We start from the raw sequence: 21,831 nt of genomic DNA, 5'->3' as shown, positions 1-21,831 counted from the left end.
ATCATTTTCTCAAAAATCACAAGTGTTTTGAAGCAGATGGAAAAGTGAATGGCCAAAGAAAAAAAATTATTAGATGTCGTGTTGTGATGGCTGCCTTTTTGTTTCCTGCTGAAAATGGGAATATTCAGAAATATTGTACTAAATGTGAAGACAACTCACATCATACAGATTTCTGCATTTTTCTAAATAGTTTGATGATGCCTGATGGATATGCAAATCTTTGGGTCTTTTAATATAAAAGTGAAAAGAAAGGTATTTATGTTCATTATATTAATAATTTTGAGTAAAAGCAATGTTTTGATTTATTAAAGATCAGATGAATACTGTAGGCATAAGCCAATATTATTCCATTAATATAGCCTTGTGATATTGTAAATGAACTAAAATAATTCAATTTTACATATTAATTTGCTGGTTTCCTTTTTTAATCCAAAAATTACATCTTTCAAATATTATCTGAACGTTTTCAATAATCTTTTAAGAGAATGCAGCATGATGTTACTTGAAATCACAGTGAAATACTCAAACATACTTTCTGATGTTTTATAGGAAGTTGCATATCACTGCTCTCATATTAGCAAAGTTTTAACATTTCAGTGTGCTTATATCCTGTGATTTTCTTGAGCATTATAAATTACCATAATGTACTGAATTAAATTAAATCTGCCAAGTGGGAGCCAACACATTTTTCTAAAGTCATTCATATCAATGTCTGAACCAATGAAGGGATACAAACTGTGCTCTGAGCTTCCATTTCAAAGACTAACTCGATGGAGGGGAGCATTTTACGGGAAGCAAAGTTAAGAATAGCTAAAATGTATTGGTTTAGGCTTTTTCCTGTATTCTTGCTGTTGTCAGAATTCTAGTAAACGATGGAGATTCGCAAAATATGAAAACCGTTTAACCTGACTGGTTTAATTATTAAACAGTTTGGCCCCAAATCAGCCGTGGCCCAAGGAGCTGAAGCTCCACCGAATTGGATCTCCTCCATGAGGACATCACCAACACTATTAGATTTGGAAGAACACAAACTTCTCCCTACAGACATTAAGAAATCTCTCTAAGGTAAAACTGAAATCATTAACAACTTATTTCCACTTATGGATGCTAGCCAATGCTGTTATCATTGCTTTTGGGAATATCCTAACTTTTAATACAGTAATTTTAATTTCCCTCCATGTACTTCTGAGGGAAGTTCAGTCACCCTCATCTTACAGATGTTAGGGACACAGTCATCCTGAACCTTTGTCCAGGGCTTACAAGTAGCCTGTGGTACAGTGGAACTCAAACTAAGTCTCACTATTCCTGAGCTAGAAACTCAAATTATCCCAGCTCAGTTCACACAAATCTTAATTAAATATTAATAATATCAAGTGACATATGTGCTAAATCTGTTTTGAAACAATCAGCATGTTCTGCAGTAATTTATGGTGTCCTCCTTCAGGCACAAAGCTCTCTTCAGCTCCTGATGGAGAGCCCTGGTTGCGCTGTGCAGAGGCTGTCAGGCACTGGATGAAGAGGGCTGGTGCAGGAGCCACCAAGCCAATTGCAGAGCCCCATCATGGGAAACCCCCAGGCTTATTCTGCCTTCAGATGGGATTTCCCCTTGGACACTCAGCCTTTGACCCTCCCAGCTCCAGTACTTTCCACTGGCTTTCCCAGGAGAGCTGGGTGGTGGTGTCTCCATGAGGATTCTCCATGAGCAACTCGTGTATGTCACACCCCAGCAGGCTGGCGGCTACTTGCCAAATGACCAGCTGCCTCAGGGCAGGGATCGTGTGACTGTCCATCTGGTAAGCAAGGGCCTTGTCTGCACTGCAGAGGTTGTGCGTGGGGACTTTTATCAACAAAAACGGTCCAAATTTGGACTGGCATGCAGAGGAGTCTACCCTGGCAAACACACACACAGACAGGAAAGCATTTTGGCAGCAAAAGTTAATCTCCATTGGCGTCTTGGTTATGAGATGTGATTTTACTCTCATGCTCGCAACCATTTCAGTCAGGCTGACGCTTTATAAGGATTGAATAAAGCCTTATGAAGAACCAAAACTATAGCTTAAATTTCTTCCAAAAATGGTATCAAAGAAGCTCTCTCTTCAAAACAGAACCTCTCTTCCTTCATACACCCTCCTCCAATTCACGTGGTTAATGAGAAGAGTTAATGTGGTGGTGATACCACAGCATGTCTGCTAGAAACTGCAATAATACTCCATGGACCTGTTGGGTGTTCCAGGACAACCCTGTGTACAGTATTTTTTACTAAAAAGGCACTTACTGGCAGAGGTGTATGTGTGTTTTGAGGAACGACTCTTTGCTCAGTGCCCTGGTGTTTGTAGTGCTGGCCAGTGATGCAACCCTCTTTACACAAACCCCCAACCCAGGCGAGTCACGATCACCAGATCACGGCTCTTCAGAGCTGGATGGATCCCCAGAAGAGAACTTGGGGAACAGAACCTTCTTGGCTTACATTGAGCTACAGTGTTTCTATTTAAAAATGGCTGTTGATTTAGAAATATCCTTTTAAACCAGTAGTGTTGTAATAGTGTCATCCTATGAAAAGAATATCGTGAACTTAAATGTTCACCTCTGCTGAGATGAACATCCTTTTTTCTTATTTGCTTTTACAGGTAGCAAATATTACTTGAAAGGTTTCTTGTAAATGATAATGAATGCTATCTCCATGTTCTGGGAGCAACACTAATGACTGGGCTATTCCCTTTGGCTTTAATATAACAATGAAAGTTCATCCAATTTGCTAGTCACCTTCTACGAAATAGTGCTTATAAAAAAATACATAGCTAGCTATTTCCAGAATTGCAGCTGTAGCTGACATGCAAGAGCACATCAAGAAGCCATATGTAACAAAGAAAATTAATGAAGTGCATATTCTTATTAATATTACTGACATGATTTATTGATATTCCAGGACTAAATTTCACCCTAGACTAAACTTCTAGGAAAAAAAAAATTAAATTTGTCCTCTGCATTCTGAAGTCTCTGAAAAGATTAATTTGTCCTCTGAGTTTTTGAAGTATTACAAGGATAACAGGAAACAAGTTCAGATTATAAATTTCTGAGTGGAATGTTTATATGTAAAAAAACTAGAAAACTACAGCAGCTCCAGGGCTATGTGAATACTACTATTAATAGTAATAAAAAGCACAGACAAGTTTTCTTGCTAAATATATATATTTTTTAATTTTGCTACCAGAGTGCGTATTTCAAATTTAGTTTCTCTTTAAAAGGCAGTGGAAATAAGCCTGATTTCTTTCAACTGAAAACAGGAAGGAAAGAACTCTATAGACAGCCAGAGACTAGTCTTTAAACCATTTCCACACATCAAATCCACCAGTCAACTGAGTGATCAGGCAGGCACATGCTACTCTGTGTGCAACCTTAAAAAAGAAAGATAAACCTGTTTGAAATTCCTAGCTCTCTCCAAGTTTCCTTTCAAATGTCGTGTATCTTCAGTCTAACCTCATCAGCGCAAGAGGATGTAAGAGACTTGCCCCATTTTGACACACTGCCCTGTGGAGTTTGCACTCGAGGTTGCACTTTAAGCAAGGACAGACAACACTCCCCCTCCGTGAGATGCTGTGCTGGTCTTTGCGGGAAGCTCTGAAATCCAACAGGGATTGCCAGCTGCACCAGAGGGACTACCAAAACAGGCTGACATGTTAAACACAAAACCTGCCTGCCTTGTCTTGAAGCTGAGCTGGCAATAGCTCTCCACCACTACTGACACAATGTAATTGGCATCTCTTCCCCACCTCTACCTAGAACGGGAGCTAGGGCTCAAAGCCACTTCAAGCATGTTTCCACCACAATATCCTAAATTACTAAATATAAACAACCAGCGCAGCCACCAGAAGTGACCCATTAACCGCAGAAAAGGCACGATATTTATGTCAAACAGGCACATTGTGTGCCAGAAATAATCCCAGGCTAACGCTGTCCTGTAGCTAATAAAGACAGCAGGTTTGAACAAACTATGTTGCACTGATTTACTTCTAGCTCAGATTGTTTTGTAAACTGTTTACAGCTCAGGCATGCAGGCAAGAAGACAGAGCGGCTGGTTTGGTGGTAAAGAAGAGCGTCATGATGGAGTGGCTGCAAAAGGTGAGCTTGTCAAATCCCAGCTACTGCTCAGGAGGACAAGACTTCCTGGAATTAAGAGCAGAAGAGTATATGTGGAGAAAGTAGGTGCCTGTGTGAAATTTGCACAGATGCATTTGGTTATTCTGCTCACCAATGGAAGTGAAATGTCAGATGGAGCACCAGGGTAGGCTTGGAAGAGATTTACAGCCTCTGCCCTTTCACAGCCAACACTTTGCCATGAAGTGCGGGGGTTGCCACCTCGTTCACATGCTTCTCTCTCCACCGAAATGAGGTCCCGTGGAGCCAAACTAAGACACTTTCCAAAAGATCAGCTATAAAGTCTAACATCCAATATCACCGCGCTTCAGCACTGTAAGGCTTTACCCTTGAGAACTCACAAGGAAAGCAATACATGAAACCTGTAGTTCCACGCCCCTAAACATTTGCAAAGTCCGATAGTTTGACACCCAAAGCGGGACTACCCCGCTCAGGCTCAATCCCCCCCTCACGCTGAGGCGGCAGCGCCCGGGCCCCGCTGAGGGCCGGCAGCGGGGCAGCGCCGCCGCCTCTCCGCAGCGCCACACCGCCCTCTGCCGGCCGCTGCCCGCACCGCGCCCGCCGCCGGGGACAGAGCGGGATGGCTCAGGCTGGAGGGAGCGCAGTGAGTGGGGTCATCGGGTCACACCTGCCGGATCAACCAGGGCCATCCCAGCAGCACAGGGCTGTGTCCAGAGAGTTCTTGAGTATCTCCAGTGAGGGAGACTCCGCAGCTTCTCTGCGCTGCGGCACCATTATCTGCACAGTGAAGTTCTTCCTCGTGCGTCCAGGTGGAACTTCCTGTGCATCAGTTTCTGCCCACTGCCTCTTGTCCTGTTGCTTGGCAGCATCGAGCAGAGCCTGGCTCCATTCTCTTTATATATTTGTACACATTGATAAAGTGACTCGCACCGCCCGCTCTGGCAGCGCCAGCGAGGCTCGAACCAGTGATCCCCCGTACACCGAGCGGAGGGGTTGCGATAAACCCCGCCCCTCCGCTTTGGCGCTCCGTCCATTTCCCTCTTTACGCTTCTCTTCCGGTCCGGCGCAGGAAGGCGCCGGAAGTGGCGCCATAGCGGCCGCGGCGGGGGGAGTTCGGCGGCGCCATGGCGGAGGTGAGGGACGGGGGAGCGGCCCTGCGCGTTCACTCTGTCGCGCCCTTTAGGTGCTCTGGGCGAGACCCGGGAGTGGGAGCGGGTTGGGGCCGGGCGGGAGAAGCGCCGCCACCCTCGCTGAGCCCCGGGTGGGAAAGGCCGCTGTGGGGATGGTCCGTGGCGGCCCCGACATCTGCGCGGCCCCCGCCCCGTTCGGCCCCGGGACAGCGAGGTGCCCGCAGAACGCAGCGGGTGCGGGTCATCGGAGTGTCCGTGTCTGGGCGGGAGTGAGCAGCAGGCAGCGGGTTTGCTTTGCCAGACTTGTGCCGAATGCGGAGTTGGTGCTGGGGAGCATCGGGCACAGCATCGTCAGCCCGTCAAGAGAAGGGATTGTCCCGCTCCGCTCCGCTCTGCTCTGGGGCGGCCTCACCTCGAGTGCTGGGTTTTGGTTTCGGTACCACAATATCAGAAAAAGGTGTAAAGGATATGGGGATGAATGGTCTAGAGGGAAAACCTTATGAGGAGTGGATGAGGTCACTTGCCATATTCAACCTGGGGAAGAAGGTGAATGGAAATCTCATTTCAGTTTACAGCTTCCTCATGAAGGGGAAGCAGAGGAGCAGGCTCTGATCTGATCTCTGTGGTGACAGTGACAGGATCCAAGAGAATGGTCTGAAGTTGTGTCAGGGGTAGTTTAGATTGGATATTAGGAAGAAAGTCCTTCACCCAGGGGGTGGTTGGGCTGGAACAGCTTCCTCAGGGAGCTGGTCACAGCAGCAAGGCTGACAGAGTTCCGTGAACATTGGGACAAAGCTCTTGGGCACAGAGTGTGCCTCTTGGGGTGTCTTGTGCAGGGCCAGGAGCTGAACTTGGTGATCCTTGTAAGCCACTTCCAGCTCAGCACATTCTGTGATTGTGGGGAACTGATGCTGTGGTGTTTTACCGCCAGAGAGCTACTGACTCTGTTAGCCCATAAGGGAAACCTCAGCTTTTTTTGTGAGGGCTTGGGAGCCCAGCTGTGGAGAAGGCCACTGGTTTTATAGGTTGTAGAATCTTTACTGTGGGGGGAATTTCATGCACTTCTGAAAGCATGTGGAGCTGTCAGGGTTATAGAAGAAGGTGCAATGACTGCTGCCCAATGCAACACTGTGAGCTGGTTTTTTACAGAAATGCATCTGTCAGAAATTACTTGCAGAAGTTTCTTCCCATTGGGGAGACATGGTGGTACCTAGTGCTCCTCTTGTGGTGTCAACAGCTGCTGTTGTGGAGTAGTAATTAGCCATGTTAATGTGAAGTGGTACTGTGCACAGAAAATCATGATGCTCATTTTCTTTTTACAGTGGTAGTGAAGGAAAATTTACAGGTTTTTTGTTTGTTTGTTTTTGGTTTTTTTTTCCAGAATTGACTTCTTTATTGCCTGCATATGAAAACCTCCCCAAAACTGGGGAGGATGTGGGATAAAAGCTTTTACTCATGGATTTGTCATGTAGATACCAGTGCAGAAAGTTTGATAAAAGTTCTTGACTTGCTTTTTAAAATCTTGGAAGTTTTCAAGGAGTAGAATATAGTTTTGAATAAACAACTGACATAATAACTTAATTTTTTAATTTCCAAGAAGATTAGTGTCTTCTGTGAACCAAACGGTCGCATGTTGTGTAACAGAACTGAGAAATTGCTGCTCAGTTCAACTTATGTTTCAGTGTGCAGTTTTTCATTCAAATCTGTTCTAATTTATTTAAATGCTCTTTGCTTTATTTTAGGAAGTCCAAAAGCATTCTGTGCACACACTTGTGTTCAGGTCTTTGAAGAGAACCCATGACATGTTTGTAGCTGATAATGCCAAGCCTATCCCATTGGATGAGGAAAGGTAAGTGCTGCTGCACTCAGTGAAGTTTTAAACTCTGTCGGTGATTGTCAATTTCTGACCCAGATCAGAAATTCAGATATTTCTGTACAGCGTAATCTTGAGGGGGAAGAAATATTAGAGTTGTAAAGTAAGTTTTATGGCATCCTCTGTGAAATATTTCAGAACTTGTTAACAGTTGAGAAAGTGGGGTTCAGTGAGGGTTTTGCTTTACTCTTGCCAGTCACAAGGTGAAGATGGCAGTCAAGCTGCGCACGGAGTACGGCTCAGTGCTGCACATGCCCACGCTCAAAGAGAACCTGAGGGAGAAAGGAGGCCCCAGCACCGGGGATCCCTATGGACACAAACAGTACTCTGGAAATCAAGGTTAGTTTGCCCTTAGTACTATATTTGTCCTTTCTTTTGTCACAGTTTCACTGTTGTAAAATCTGCACAATGCAGTCCAGTGTTAATTCACTGGAGATAAATACAGAAATCAAAAAAAACCCCTTTTTTGATTGGTATTTTTTTTGCTAGGGTTCACAGGTGGTAAGTGATTCAGAAAAAGGGGAAAGCTGCTTTTGACAAAGGACTTACTGGATGCTGTGGATTTTTTATACTGATTAATTGGTGAAAAGAGTAATTTTTCGTAATGTTAGTGTGTGGTGTACTTAGGTGTTAGAGTTGAGTAATGTATTTCTTATGTTTGCAAGTTCATGATGATTAAGGACATGCTCTTTTGTTGACTTTTGTTTGTTTTGGCATTTTTGTATATTGTTATTTGTTTGGGGTGGATTTTTTGTTATTTTAGTTCTGTTTCATAGTATATTTACAATCTTTCAGCTTTTTGTGCAATTTTTAAACCAGAAAACCCTTCACTTCAAATCTGTAGAGTTCTCTTCAGTGTATGTTTTGTGATGTATAAAACATGTATGTATTAGTTAGAACTCGTATGAAAATTTCTTTTCTAACAGTGCTGCCTCGTTCTAGTTGAGGTAGTTGATATTCAGTTGATACTGAGATTCTGCTCAAGGTGCTTTGTTTGGAAGTATTGTGAAAGTGAAACATGTTGAGAGAGAATGAAAAATCTTTTAAGAATCTGACAGCACAGACAACCGACTAGCTTGCATTTCAGACATCTGTGTTCTTTGTATACATGATATCTCCTTCAAAGGCAGTATGAAGATTTTTTTCTTGAATCCTCTTGATAGCAGGTAGCTTCACCATTCAATGGAGATAACCAGAACAAATTAAAGTAATGAAAACGAGAAATGTCTAGGTACATTACTGGTTTTTCCTCCTGTGTATGGTCTGCTTTCTTTTCTTCTATTTGCTGTTTGAGTGCGTTGTTTGCAGTGCAGTATAGAATGAAATTATTAATATAACATTCTCTTGCTCTTTAGGGCAAGAAGTTGAGTATATGGTAACTGGTACTCACCCATACCCATCTGGGCCTGGTAAGTAAAGTCCAATTTTTCAAGTGTTTGTATGGACTTTCGGGTTCCTGTATGAGCAAGACGTCGTTCATCCTAACAGGAGCAGGCTTCTTCTTGACGTGAATCCATAATTAATAGTAGTGGAATGTTGCCTGTTTTTCATCTCCAGAGCAGAGAGGCGCAGGTTTCACCACCTTGCTCTGGGGAAGAGACTTGAGGGTCTAATAATTTTGCTTGTGTTGTGCTTATGTTTATGTGTTGTTGCATTGGCCGTTGCTCATTGTCACTGTTACTGATCAATCCTGTTCTGTTCTTGGAAGAGCTTAGTTTCAGCTCTTGGTCTTTTATTGTGCTTACGTTTATTATGAGTATAGTGGAAAATCTGTTGTCTTGATTTATAACTTAACAGATGAGAGTGTTCAGTGGACCCTCAACCATTAAAAAAACAGGCATGGTTGCTTCTAACTGTGGGGAAGAGAATTGCTCACAGTGGCTTCCTTAAGTTTAGTGTTCTTTTAATAGAATAATTTGTATCAGGGTTGAAAATCAGATTTCTTTCTTTGCTGTTTCTTGTTTTTATCTGAATATTTTGCCCAAATACTGAGTTTGTCAACTGACAGAAGTTTGGTTAGGAAAATAAATAAAACGATGAGTTAAATTCACCAGTCTGCACCAAAACTATACTTTACAAAGAGTTTTTAATTTTTTTTAGACAATATCTGCTGTTCTTGAGATAAGGTTAAAAATCTGCAGATGTAGCCTGAAACTCTCACTTCAGTAGGACTAAACCTTTTATAGTTCTGGCACCACTGCATGATGCCAAACACCTCATAGGAATGGATTGTAGATTGTGCTAAAGGGCCTAAGTTAGCAGATGCTTTGCAAGATCATGTTTATTTCTGTGGTGTTTGGATTTCCATAGCACTTAAAGCTGGGTATAAAGATTGATGCTGCTCCTAGTTAGACTATTTTTGTTTCCACTGATGTACTGTTTTATACTCTAGAAATTTTATGCTCACATATGTAGTAGATCAAGATGGAAAGGATTTGTGCCAAAATAAAGATTTCAGTAGATTTGAATTGGATGTGAAAATGTTATCGAAGGATGAGAGTTTATGTTACAGGTGTGTCAGGCCCTTGTTTGCAGCTGTACATATATACATATGTTTGTATAATACACTTTGAGTTCCTGTTTAAAGGAGTTGTCTTTGTTTCATATGTGTTTTTTTTTTTTTTCCAAGGTGTGGCTTTGACAGCAGATACTAAGGTCCAGAGGATGCCAAGTGAATCAGCAGCACAGTCCTTAGCTGTAGCACTTCCTGCTTCCCAGTCCAGGTACTGCTGTATTACCTCATTGACACTGTTATCTGTGGGAATTGCAAGGCAAATCACAGAAGCTGGGATAAGAGCTACTTGGAATAATTACAATATTCTTAAAGGAACTGCTTTTAGTATGGACAGGCATTATTTTTCTGTATGCTTTTTATTTTGTATTGTCGTGAGGGGCAGTGGGTGGAAGTTGGGACAAGGGAAATTTTGTTTAGTTAGAAGAGAAGAATGTGAAGCTTTGTGGTATCTGTACCTTGGGGTGGTCAGGTCCTGGACAGGGTTCCAGGAGAGGTTGTGGACTCTCCATCCTGAGAGGTGTACAGCTGGGTGCAGCCCTGTGATCCTTATCACTTAGCAGGAGAAAGTCGATTGCAACTCATGAACCATTTTCACTCCCCCTAGGCTGGATGCAAACCGGACAGCTGCTGGTGTGGGTGACATTTACAGGCATGCTGGAATATCTGAGCGTTCCCAGCCTCCTGGGATGTCTGTGGTGAGTCTGTTGCACATCTGACGTGAACAGTACGTGGTGTTGATCAGATTGCTTCTGAATCTGTGTGGGTGTTGTGTGGAGATCTGACTGACTAAATTTAATCAGTATTGAGAAGGCAGGATGAGAAAGTTTTAGGCTTTGAACAAAGAGATAAGCTACAAACCAGAAGAGTAACCCTTCTTTTAACTTACAGGCTATGGTGGAAGCTGGTGGAAACAAAAATTCTGCATTAATGCCAAAGAAGGCTCCAACCATGCCCAAACCTCAGTGGCATCCACCTTGGAAACTGTACAGAGTAAGTTAGAAATTATATGACACGAACCTACATATAAAAGTAAACATACTCTATGTAAGACCTCAAATCATAATTTTTGTTCTCATTCACAAAAATATAATCAAATATTATTTAAAAATGTGATCAAAAAGTGATCACAACTAAGCTGAATACACAGTCTCTCTTTGAACCTCTTTTTTACTCTCATAGCTGTGTTCTGTTAAATTTGGTGGAAGATTTGCTGTATTTCTGCCTAAGAAGCTTCGTTGTGTTTTAAATCTTTTGAAATGAGCTGTGTGACAGTACATGAAACATGACATCAGTGAAACCAGTTAGGAGGTTTGATTGTAGCTGTCTGACTTTGGAGAATTTGAAGAAATGGGCTGCTGAAAGCAAAGTGTGTGTTGGCAGAATATTTCTTGTGAGGTCAGTCTCCATTATTTTATTATTGGAAAATGTCCAACTCTCATATACCCCTGTTTTGGGGAAAAGAAGGTGATGGTGTGCTTTAAGAAGTTATTATATAGAAACGTGATTTAATAGCCAGTGTTTTTATAACAGTTTTATAACTGTATGACCACTATACAGCAGCAGAAGGAATCTGTGCTCAAATACAGTTTTTCTCTGCAAAGCTTCAAGTGTTGAGCCACGGTGTTACGGGCTCTCAAAGGATTTGAAAAAGTTGCTTATACAAACAAAGTCTTAACATATTGCAGCTTCCCCAAGTCTGGTGTATGTAAATTTCTAGTTTTCTCTTTAACTGAAGTAGAAATCAAGCTGTCTTCAGACCTGATTTCACATTTGACTTTTTTTGGTGAATACTATCAAATTTCAGTGTTGGAGAAGGAAAATTACATCAAAAGTTATTGTATTATTTCTGATATAATTTTTTTTTGTTCTTTCTGAAGGTTATCAGTGGTCATCTGGGCTGGGTGAGATGTATTGCAGTAGAACCAGGAAATCAGTGGTTTGTTACTGGCTCTGCTGACAGAACCATAAAGGTAAGAGGTTGGAAGAAATGACTGACAGAGTTTGTCGGGAGTGGAGTTTTTGGTGCCTATTTATTTAAAAATGTTTCCAGCCTTTGGAAACAATTTCTTGTTTACTGTTTGCGGAATAAAGAACTACAGAGCATTTGTTACATTGTCATCAGGGATTTGTGGAGTATCACTAGTTCTTTTCTTGAGATTTCATTTATTACATGGTAGTAGCTGGAGAGTGTTTTTGTGACTGTATTTTTAACTTACATTACAGCAGGATCAGTTACATCTGGGCTGTTTACCCAGATTCACTGTGTAGCTTTTTCCTGTCTACCTTAAAATGCCTATTTTGGTGCAGATTTGGGACCTTGCTAGTGGCAAATTGAAATTGTCTTTGACGGGACACATCAGTACTGTACGTGGGGTGATAGTAAGTGCAAGAAGTCCATACCTCTTTTCTTGTGGAGAAGACAAACAAGTGAAATGCTGGGATCTTGAATACAATAAGGTAAGTTGCAGTTTCTTTAATTTAAGGAATTAGTTAGGAATTAGTAGTAGCAAATACAAAAATCAAAGTATTTAGAATATTCTTTCAATTATTTGTTTGCGTGGTTTTTATTCATCTAGGTTATCAGACATTACCACGGTCATCTAAGTGCTGTTTATGGCTTAGACTTGCATCCAACAATAGATGTGCTGGTGACATGCAGCAGAGATTCAACAGCACGAGTGAGTATAGCACTGTTGTGTTTAAACATCTTGATGTGTGTATTTCAGTATCTTCATTTGTAAAAATGAGTACTTAGAAAAAGTTATCAATTTAAATTAAATACTGAGATGATTTGTGTTAGTTTTGTCTTATATTAATGATAAAATTGAAACTCAAATGCACAAATGTGCCATGCTCCTTAAGGATAATGTTTTGTTTCTTAATTTAGTAGGTAGACTACATCATATATATAGGATTGCTTAGTATTTAGAAGGTGGTGTTCTGGTATTAGTATTATGGTGACTTGAATGAGCCATATGCCTGGAAGTTCACTGGCAGGTTCCTGCTGCCCTTGAAATGTACCAGCTGTGGCAGTTCTGTAATAAATGATTACCACCTAAATACCATTTTTTAATCTGTAGGACTATGGCAAGGAAATTATGTAATCAATGACAGTGCCTAAAATACATTGACTATGCACCTGTTGCTGACCTCTGACATATTTGCTGTGATTTCATAGATTTGGGATGTAAGGACAAAAGCCAGTGTGCACACGCTGTCAGGACACACAAATGCAGTAGCAACTGTGAAGTGCCAAGCTGCAGAACCACAAATTATTACAGGTATAGTAGGTGTAGTTTAATGAGTAACATGATTGAAAAACCTAATGGTGAATGTGTTTGTTCAGTAATTGTGTGATGTTCATGATGTTGGTGAATTTGCTCAAATCTCATACCAGTTTCTGTTGAAAATGGGCCCTGCAATGGTTATTAGGTACTGTTAATGGTATGTTTAAGCAAATATGGCTGTGCATATGGCTGTTTGAATGCTTTTCTGCACTTCCTTTTTTTTTCTGGTATTTTCATTTGTGTTATAGTAAGTATGGAGACTTGCATTTTCTGTGGTATTTCAGTTCTCCCCATTTCAGTTCAGGAGTGTCCAGTACTGTGGTTAAGTATTCATCTTCTTTTGCATTATGTCAAAATCAAGCTTTGTAGTGTAACTTCTTAAAGTTACACTGCAGAACAGGACACTTCTTAAAACTGAGTAAAAAGCACTTCTTAAAAATGAGTAAAAATACTTTTGCAATCCGGCATCTTCCTTCATCTGAGGTGGCATTAGCACAGTATTTATGTCTCTCTCACATCATTCTGGCTGCCTTAGCAAAGTAATAATTATGATAAAATCAAGGTGATGGTTTTTACTATTTTTTTTTAAATTTTCTTCTCATTGTAGGCAGTCATGATACTACCATACGGCTCTGGGACTTGGTGGCAGGAAAAACTCGTGTTACTTTAACAAATCACAAGAAATCTGTAAGAGCAGTAGTGTTACATCCAAGACAGTAAGTTTTCTTTATTCTGTTATGCTTTCACAGTTTCTTGAGAATGGAAGAGAGCCAATGAGAATGATGATCTAGAATGGTAGAGCATAATAATGTGAGAAACTAATGCACTTAGGATGATGCAAAAATGTACATATCAGTTACCAGATACATTTTACTGCACTGATTGTGCTTCCCTAGTATTGGCATTGGTGTACATTAACAATCCTGAGAATGCCTTATATCCCACAGAGTTACTTCTGTGTGTGCCTTTTATTCAGTCCTTAAAACTCGGTGATACAGTGGTCATAAGGCTAATAACAAATATGTATCTGAATGGTTGTGAGCAGGAATTGCAGTAGTTTTGTAATGGGCCAATGCATACATGTGATTAATGCTCAAGGAGACAGTGATTAATAGAATGGTCTTTCTTTTGAATATGTGGTTCACTGCACAAAGCATTTCAATCTAACTGGCCTTAAAAAAAACTCAGTGTGAGAATTGAAGCTTTGAAGCAGATGTTCTTGGAAGTGCTCTGAATTCAGATGCTGTGTTTTGATGCACAACAGTTGCCTGTTTGGATCCCCATGAAAACAATGGAGAAAAGGAGTTCACATAGAACTTGATTACTTGTCTTTAATATTTTAAAATTACATTCTCTCATTTCTGTCAAAAATACAGAATCTTTGATATGAATAAACTTTGTTCCAGTGTGTGCCTGAAAAATTGTGTAGCCTGTTAGCTATAGAAAAAGCCTATATTTTACTTACATTCTGAAAAAAAAGTAATTCAGGGTTCAGCTTCATCAATTACACCCTTCTGAAAAACGCTTGTTCTTGTCAAACTGTAGCAATTGTCAGCCTATAGTTCAGTATTTCTAATTTTTTTTTTAATGTTGTGGTGTTTTCTCATAATACTTAACTTTTTTATTTGTGGTATGTTTTAAATAGACAGCAAATTCCCTGGACATTGTGGCAAATGAAAGTATTCCTACAGGCTAGCCAAATAACCGTGTGACTGCTCGCACATGTTAAAATGAAGGACATTTTTATTTTGGGATAACTCAGTGGGAGAATTTATCTTTCATAGTTACGTTTTCGCAGGGCTTTTTCCTTGCTTGTGTAATTTTGGAAGACTAGCCATTAGCCTGTGCTTGGGGTTTAGTACCTTTTTATCTTGTTACCTTTGCTGGTGATGCCCTAAAAATTTCTCAGAGTAACAGCTGAAGAGAACTTAATGTGCATTTTAAATATTTGTTTGCATATTAAATCCTACAGCATACAAGATGTTACAAAGTTTAGTTTATGAAGTAGAAAGAAAACACTAGGAGTAGGTAATTCACGACTTCATAAAATTGCTTAATTTCATGTGAAGTAAACAGATAAGTAGTTTTAATATTAAGTAATTTTGCAATTAGCATTTAGCAATAGTTTTAATGAAGGACATTTGCTCTGACTACAGCTATTTTGAGCTTTAATGTATTGTGTTTATTTTCTTTCAGTTACACATTTGCATCTGGTTCTCCAGATAATATTAAGCAGTGGAAATTCCCAGATGGAAACTTCATTCAGAATCTCTCTGGTCACAATGCTATTATAAACACACTGGCTGTAAATTCTGATGGTGTTCTGGTCTCAGGAGGTAAGAATGAGAAATACACATTGCTCTCTCCCCCATGTACATATGGCTAGAGGTCCTTAGGCAGAGATGCTCATGGAGCTCTGCTTTACCTAGGCCTGTCAGCCTGCTGCAGGACACCATTTCATTTTGTAGTGAGTAGGGCCACTTTCATGTCCTTGGATGTTTCTGGGCTGCATGCAAATAAAATAAATTTGAAGGACTTCTAATGTACTGCATGGAAGAGGTTTCCTTTTCTCAGCTGGCTGCTGCTGCAGGGCTCCAGAGTCCATCTTTTATGATCTGCTGGTCATTAGTGTTGCATCCACTGTTGAGGCAGTGAGACTGGATAGAGGATGTAGAAGCATCTTGCTAAAGCTGAATGGGAATAAGGCACTTGGTCGCATGTGCCCTTGGTCTGTAGGCTAGGGATGTGGAGTAAGATGGAAATGTGCTAAGCAGGAATTGGGAAACAGCCAATTACATTGTCATCTTACTCTGATTATGTTTCCAACTATGTGTAAAAGGGTCCCCGATTTTAAAATTTGGTTAAAGCTGTGTTTAACAAATGGCTCATCCCCAGTAAGAGCAAGAACTTCAAAAAATACTGGAATGAACTTACATGTCATTATTATTATTATTATTATTATTATTATTATTATTATTATTATTATTATTATTTGAAGACACTTTCAGAACATCCTTTTAAGATTTTTTTTTGTTAGTAGTAGGTAAGTCTTAAAAAACACCTTCTCCACATAAAAAATCTATTATAATTTTACTGATATTAATTGTGACTTTTAAAAAGCTAAAATTTGAGTATCAATTCTCCCCTTTACATCCTAATGCTATCTACAGTAACTTCAGAGAAGGTGATGCTGAATCAAAATAAGTTGATTTTACCTTGGAGTTTTCTACTGTAGAAACACCCTTCTTGAAGGGTTGGGTTTTGTAACTGAACCCTTGGGTTTCGTAACTGAAAAATTTTCTTGAGAGCATCCTTCTGAATAGAGAGTTCTGATTGCTGTGAATGCTCTGTAGCTGATGCCAGTAGCAGCAATACTGGAAGTGGTTTAAACTGGATTTGGAATAAAATCTCCAAACATTAAACCTACTTTGCATTAAGTCCTTAATGTCCTAATCTCTTTGGGAGGATGATGCCTCCTCATTAAACTTCAGTGGAGCTACTGAGCAGGGAGCTTGATATTCACAATACTAGTCCTTACTGTGCCTCCAGTGCAACTTGCTGCAATTGCCCTGTGATGTAGTGTATCATCTCTCTGAGTTATCTGATGAAAATCTGGATGAGATTCTGAGGAAGGAAAACAGCAGAAAATAGGGGAATTTATAGGGTGTACTGAGCTATTCTACGTGAATGTTGCGTGATGTATTCCTGATGTATTTACTAGTTGTTCATGATGCTGTTTTTAGAAAACAGATAGAAATTAACTGGTCAAAATACTAAGTTTGTTTGTTTGTTTGTTTGTTGTAGCTGATAATGGCACTATGCACCTTTGGGACTGGAGAACTGGATACAATTTCCAGAGAGTACATGCAGCTGTACAGCCGGGTTCTTTGGACAGTGAATCAGGAATATTTGCTTGTGTTTTTGACCAGTCAGAAAGCAGATTGCTAACGGCTGAAGCTGATAAAACCATAAAAGTATACAAAGAAGATGATACTGCGGTATGTCAAAGTATCTTTTTAAAGTATTTTCATCAAATCAGAAAAATTCAGACAAATAGAACACACATCTGTTGGGGACATGTTAAGACTTACATAATCCATTTTGTTGAAGTTTGAAAGACCTCTGTATTAGCATTAACAGGACAGTAGCTAATTTCTACATTCCTAATTGTTGTTATGTTCTGTAGTACAAGTAAGTGTCAGGTCTGTGAACTCTTCTGTTAAAGGTCTTTGTGGTGAAGTTTGGAGAAATCTGAATACAATCATATATGTTGTGTTTTGAACCCAGTGGGGAACTGTGTGGGGTTGTATTGATAAAAACATGGGAATCAGCAAAAGGATTGCTCTTTTAAGGTTTATTGTACTTATTTATATGATCTGGATTAGTTGTTGGCCTTGACAATTTTTAGACTTTAGAGTCAAGAGCTTATTTTCAAACTGTTATTCTAAAATATGAATTAATTTACCAGTGGAGAAGACAACAGATGATTGCACAGTTTATCAGTGCATGTCTTCAGTATAAAGAATGTAAGAATTTTTATTAAATGTTGGAATTTTGCATTGAATTAGACTAGGAGTAAGTCTTAGATATAAAGAATCAGGAATTTTTTATCTCTTTTGAAGTTGGGCAAAACACACTCCATGACACCTACCGATACTGATGTAGACATGTCTGTCACTGGCAGCTCCTGTTCATGTGCTTTGATAACTACGGTGTTGTTTTGGAAATGCCACTGGCAATCTAACCATTTTCCTTGCTGGAAAAAAAAAGACAAGTACTGCACAAGTATTGCTATGTACTTCAGACATTGAGATGATAGAAAATTTAATTTGGGTAAACTAATTACATTGTAGATTAGATATTAATAATGCTACATATGAAATAGAGTACATATACTTCATAAGTAATATTTTAAACCAAACCTTTATTATAGGTGAGTTTCAAGTTTAAAATAATCCTTATGAGATTATTTTTTTCCCTTTAGACTGAAGAAACTCATCCTGTCAGCTGGAAACCAGAAATTATCAAGAGAAAGCGATTTTAGTGCGGCAGCATACTACTTCTGTAATTTTGTTTTGGCTTTCCTGAGAGCATTCAGTCAGATTTTGTTCTGCCTAGAACAGCAGAGCAAGAAGTCAGCTAAGTCATTGCTATTTCAACATGTTTTATAATAAATTTTATTTCTCTTTCCTTCTGTCTTTTTTTGTTGCGATTCCAGCAAACCAGTTGAATCTTAACTTTGTGGAGCATGTATGGTTCATGAAAAACATAGGTGGCAGGTGGTTATTTTCTTAGACTTACACTCAATAGATTCTTACAAAAATATTTTGATGAGCTAGGTTGTCTGAAACACCCTTGCTTGACCTCAAAAGTTAATCACAAATTTATGCATAGAAGTCATCTTCTGGAAGTTCCTTAGGGACGCTTTCAGATTTTAGACCAATATTGTTTCTTGTACATAGGCTAAGTACTAAGTTAGAGTTACTGAGTAATTTGCAAACAAGCAGGACAGCACAATAATAAGGTAGTTTGCTTTATGAACATGGCCACTGAACATTGCTGGTGCTGTGTTATTGAATGAAATGGATCTTCAGAGTGTATCTTTCCCCAGGAAAGTGTTCAAATGGAAGCACTCATCCTCACTTAGTTATTTCAGAGTGGGCTTTCTATAGCAAGGACTGCTGTTGAATCACTTTGTTTGCAGCACCAGTTGATTTTCTTTGTAGATGAACTGTTTGCCTTTGCCAGTTATCTAAAGCATATATGACAGTAGGGTGCAGTGAGTTTTTAAAACTCAGCTACAGGAAAAGCTCTTAAGTCATTTAAGCCTTATTTTACAGGTTGCTGTCTTCCCATGATCTTAGGAAGGAATTTAAAATGAACTGTTACTGAAAGGTAGTTTGTACTTCTGGAGGGACAAATCTTTCATTGGCTCTACAAATAGTCATGTAACAAGCAGTAAACACATAAACCTCCTTGCTATTGCTTATCTGTGATGTCTGTGCTGCTCTAAAGTACTTTCTCTTCACAGGGCAGTGTAGAAAAACATTGTCATCTGGCAATTCTGTTATTGGCAAATTCGCTAGCAGTGTTAATAGCTGCATTGGCAGGTTTTACGCTGGGTAGATGCTGAGAATTAGTCTGTGGCCTCATTGATATCAGGCGTTGATATCAAGCAATTCACAATAATTATTTCTATTCTCTAGCAGTTTGACTTCTTTCAAATCTAGGATTTGTGTTAGAGAAGTGATTTATTTGCAATGTAATTTACAAAAAGCTAGTGAAATTATGTGTTGTTTATATTATGACAATTTTTGTCTTTTTTATGATACATAGGAGGTCTTGTATTTATAATCTGAATGTTTGACAATGTCATTTTAAGGGATTCCGTGCTGCATAAATAGCTGAATTTTAGTTGACAGCTACTATCGGAAGCAACTTCACAAAATAGGAAGGGGAATATTTGGTATTTATGAGTTGGATTAAACATCTTTTATTTGAGTGGTAATTTGATTTTTTCTGGATCTTGATTACGGTTCTTTCCATGTTAACTAATATAGCAGTTAAAAATAGAGATTGTGGCGTAGGCATGTTGTATACTGCTGCTAATGCTTCATTCCAGAAGTCAGACAATTATTGGTGTTATACAGAATTTTGTTGCTCACAGTGAAATCCTATGCAGGAAACCAGAGCAGAGAAACAACTGAACTTGAAAAGAGGTGGGATTGTTGAAGATTTTTTTTGTTTCATTTTGTTTTGGGATTTTTTTAAGAAGTGTCTTTTTTTTTTTTTTTTTTTTGATAGTTTGGAATGAGGAAGGAGAAATTACATCTCTAGCTATGGGCCACAATTCTAGAACTCCTTTTCTGTACTGGCACTTTACTTTAGAAACAGCATTTATTTTACTCTTTATCATTTTGAAGAGAGATCAAAAAATCTCCTTAAGAACCCGTGTTTCTTCTCTGGACTTCTGCAGGAATCTGGTATCTTGGGGCAGTGGTTACCAAAGCATTTCTTCTTTGTGCCCCCAGTAAAGGTTTTGTTTATACATTAAAGCCTGTTATTACTTGGGATAATATGTATCCTTTTTGGCCCTAGGATAGGCTGCCCCAGTTCAAAGTGTCGTTTTTTTAAACGGGTATTCTTGAACATTTGATTGACTTGTTCATTTCCTTCTCAGAAGTTTTTTCTCCCCTTGACAGTAATGTGAATATCATCACATGTTTTTATGTAAGCATTGTTTGTGGTGCATCAGGATTATCAGATTTCATCCAAGTACTTCCCTGGTGCTGAGTAAGTCTGGATAGTCACACATAGGCCTGATCGTGTAAGGTACACAGTGACATTAGATTTGTCCATGTCAGTCATAAGGTGAAGCAAAAGAGGAGGATCTGATCTACTGCATGGGTTATCCATGCTTCTGGAAAGGGTCACAATGCAATGTCAGTTTAAATAATCTTGACTGGGAGTCTAATTACAGAAAATAGTCACTGTCCTTAATTCATAGAATTTGATGTTCTCTTCTGTATAGGCTCAAATTGTTTCTACCACAAACCCTGAAATTTGTTTTATACTGTGTATAAAATTGCAGAGAACTTAGGAAATGGGTTTTTTTTGTAACATAAAAAAGTGTAACTGGTAAAAGTGATGAATTTTCAGACGACTCTTTGCTTATACTGAGGCATACAGTGTAAGCTGTGCAGCTACCATGCTGTTGTGTTGCTGGCAGCGTGAGAGTTGTGCAGAACAATATGTATTTGGCAGCTGAAAGGCTTACAGAAACAAGTGTCTAACAGCAGCTTCTTTTTAGGTTTGTTGGATTGGAATGAAAGTGCTATACCTGATGTAAGTGACAGCAATTTAGCAATCAATAAAACCTTCCATACAATATGAATTCATGTCTTTTTTCCATTATGGCTTTTATAGTAAGAAGAACAAAAAACAACTGTATTGAAGTGAAAGTAATTCAGTATTGACATGGACTGTTTCCCATAGCACAGTAAAAAATATTTCTGCACAACAGCTGTAATGGGAAGAGAGAAACTATTGATTGCTGTTTTATGCAGAGCTTCTTGTCTGCATGAAGGGATTAGCAAAACAAATTGTTCATGCATTTTCTCTAGTGTGTTTTTATAAAACACAAAAACACCTCTGGAGTTAGGTATGAGTTCTAGGGTGAGCTCTTGGGGGAGAGTTTTGTGGCAGGATCATCCCTTTGGTGTTACTGTCTTCCTGTTGCTGCTTGTCTTGAATCTGTGTGGGATAGGCTTTCTAACACATGATCATGTTACTTACATCAGTAACATGTTAACTTCTTTCAGGTGCATATTAGCACCAGGGTTTTGTTAACCTTTCTTTAAGGTTTTTATTTGAATATAATGAGTACACAAGCCCCAAACCTGTATCTAAAGCATGGATTAATTGGAGGCAATCATCTGCAAATTAGACCTCAGCAGTAAAATAATTAAGCTAAATGTCTGTCTCCTTGCAAGGAAGGTTGAAATCACTGACAAGAAAACTAATTGAAAATGCTTGGGAAATTTATATTGTGCTGGGGTTTTTTTCTTTCTTCAAAAAACCTGCACACCTTCCTCCCTGTGTTTGAGAAGTGCAGGTAATGTGTGAAATGCTCATTTCTGCCAATGTGTTTTTGCAAACTTTGCTTTATTTTTTTAGGGAGAGCATGTCTGCAAGATGTGTCAGCTTTACTCTTTCTATTCCAGTAATAATTTTTGAGTTTTTAGATGCTGCAAATCTCTTTTTTTTCCCAGGTGATGCATTACTGAGAGAAGGGATGAAGGGTTAGGTACTTCAGAGCAAGGTAGAGTCAATGCAGCATCGGTATGAATTATGAGAACCAAAGGCTGCACATAGAGAAAAATAAGACTTCATAGGGACCAGATAAGAGAG

At 39.3% G+C, this 21,831-nt stretch overlaps 1 protein-coding gene across 2 annotated transcripts; it reads left to right on the top strand.

The window, feature by feature from the left end:
* Window positions 1-5,166: 5,166 nt before the first annotated feature.
* PLRG1 (pleiotropic regulator 1) lies at window positions 5,167-20,811 on the top strand. 2 transcript variants are annotated; one of them, XM_041428007.1, is made up of 15 exons: window positions 5,167-5,249; window positions 6,989-7,095; window positions 7,316-7,458; window positions 8,475-8,528; window positions 9,749-9,842; window positions 10,239-10,329; window positions 10,523-10,624; window positions 11,512-11,604; window positions 11,942-12,091; window positions 12,211-12,312; window positions 12,813-12,915; window positions 13,529-13,637; window positions 15,118-15,257; window positions 16,726-16,919; window positions 17,906-20,811. In XM_041428007.1, exons 1-15 carry the CDS (start codon window positions 5,241-5,243, stop codon window positions 17,963-17,965), a joined length of 1,551 nt encoding a protein of 516 aa, XP_041283941.1. In that variant the 5' UTR covers window positions 5,167-5,240; the 3' UTR covers window positions 17,966-20,811. The 2 variants fall into 2 exon arrangements, with proteins under 2 accessions (XP_041283941.1, XP_041283940.1); XM_041428006.1 differs by lacking the exon at window positions 5,167-5,249 and adding an exon at window positions 6,646-6,714.
* The last annotated feature ends 1,020 nt before the right edge of the window (window positions 20,812-21,831 follow it).

This window comes from Onychostruthus taczanowskii, unplaced genomic scaffold (assembly GCF_017590055.1).
Source record: "Onychostruthus taczanowskii isolate IOZ18803 unplaced genomic scaffold, ASM1759005v1 scaffold12, whole genome shotgun sequence".
NCBI classification, from domain to species: Eukaryota; Metazoa; Chordata; class Aves; order Passeriformes; family Passeridae; genus Onychostruthus; species Onychostruthus taczanowskii.
This window is presented reverse-complemented; position numbering and strand designations above follow the sequence as displayed.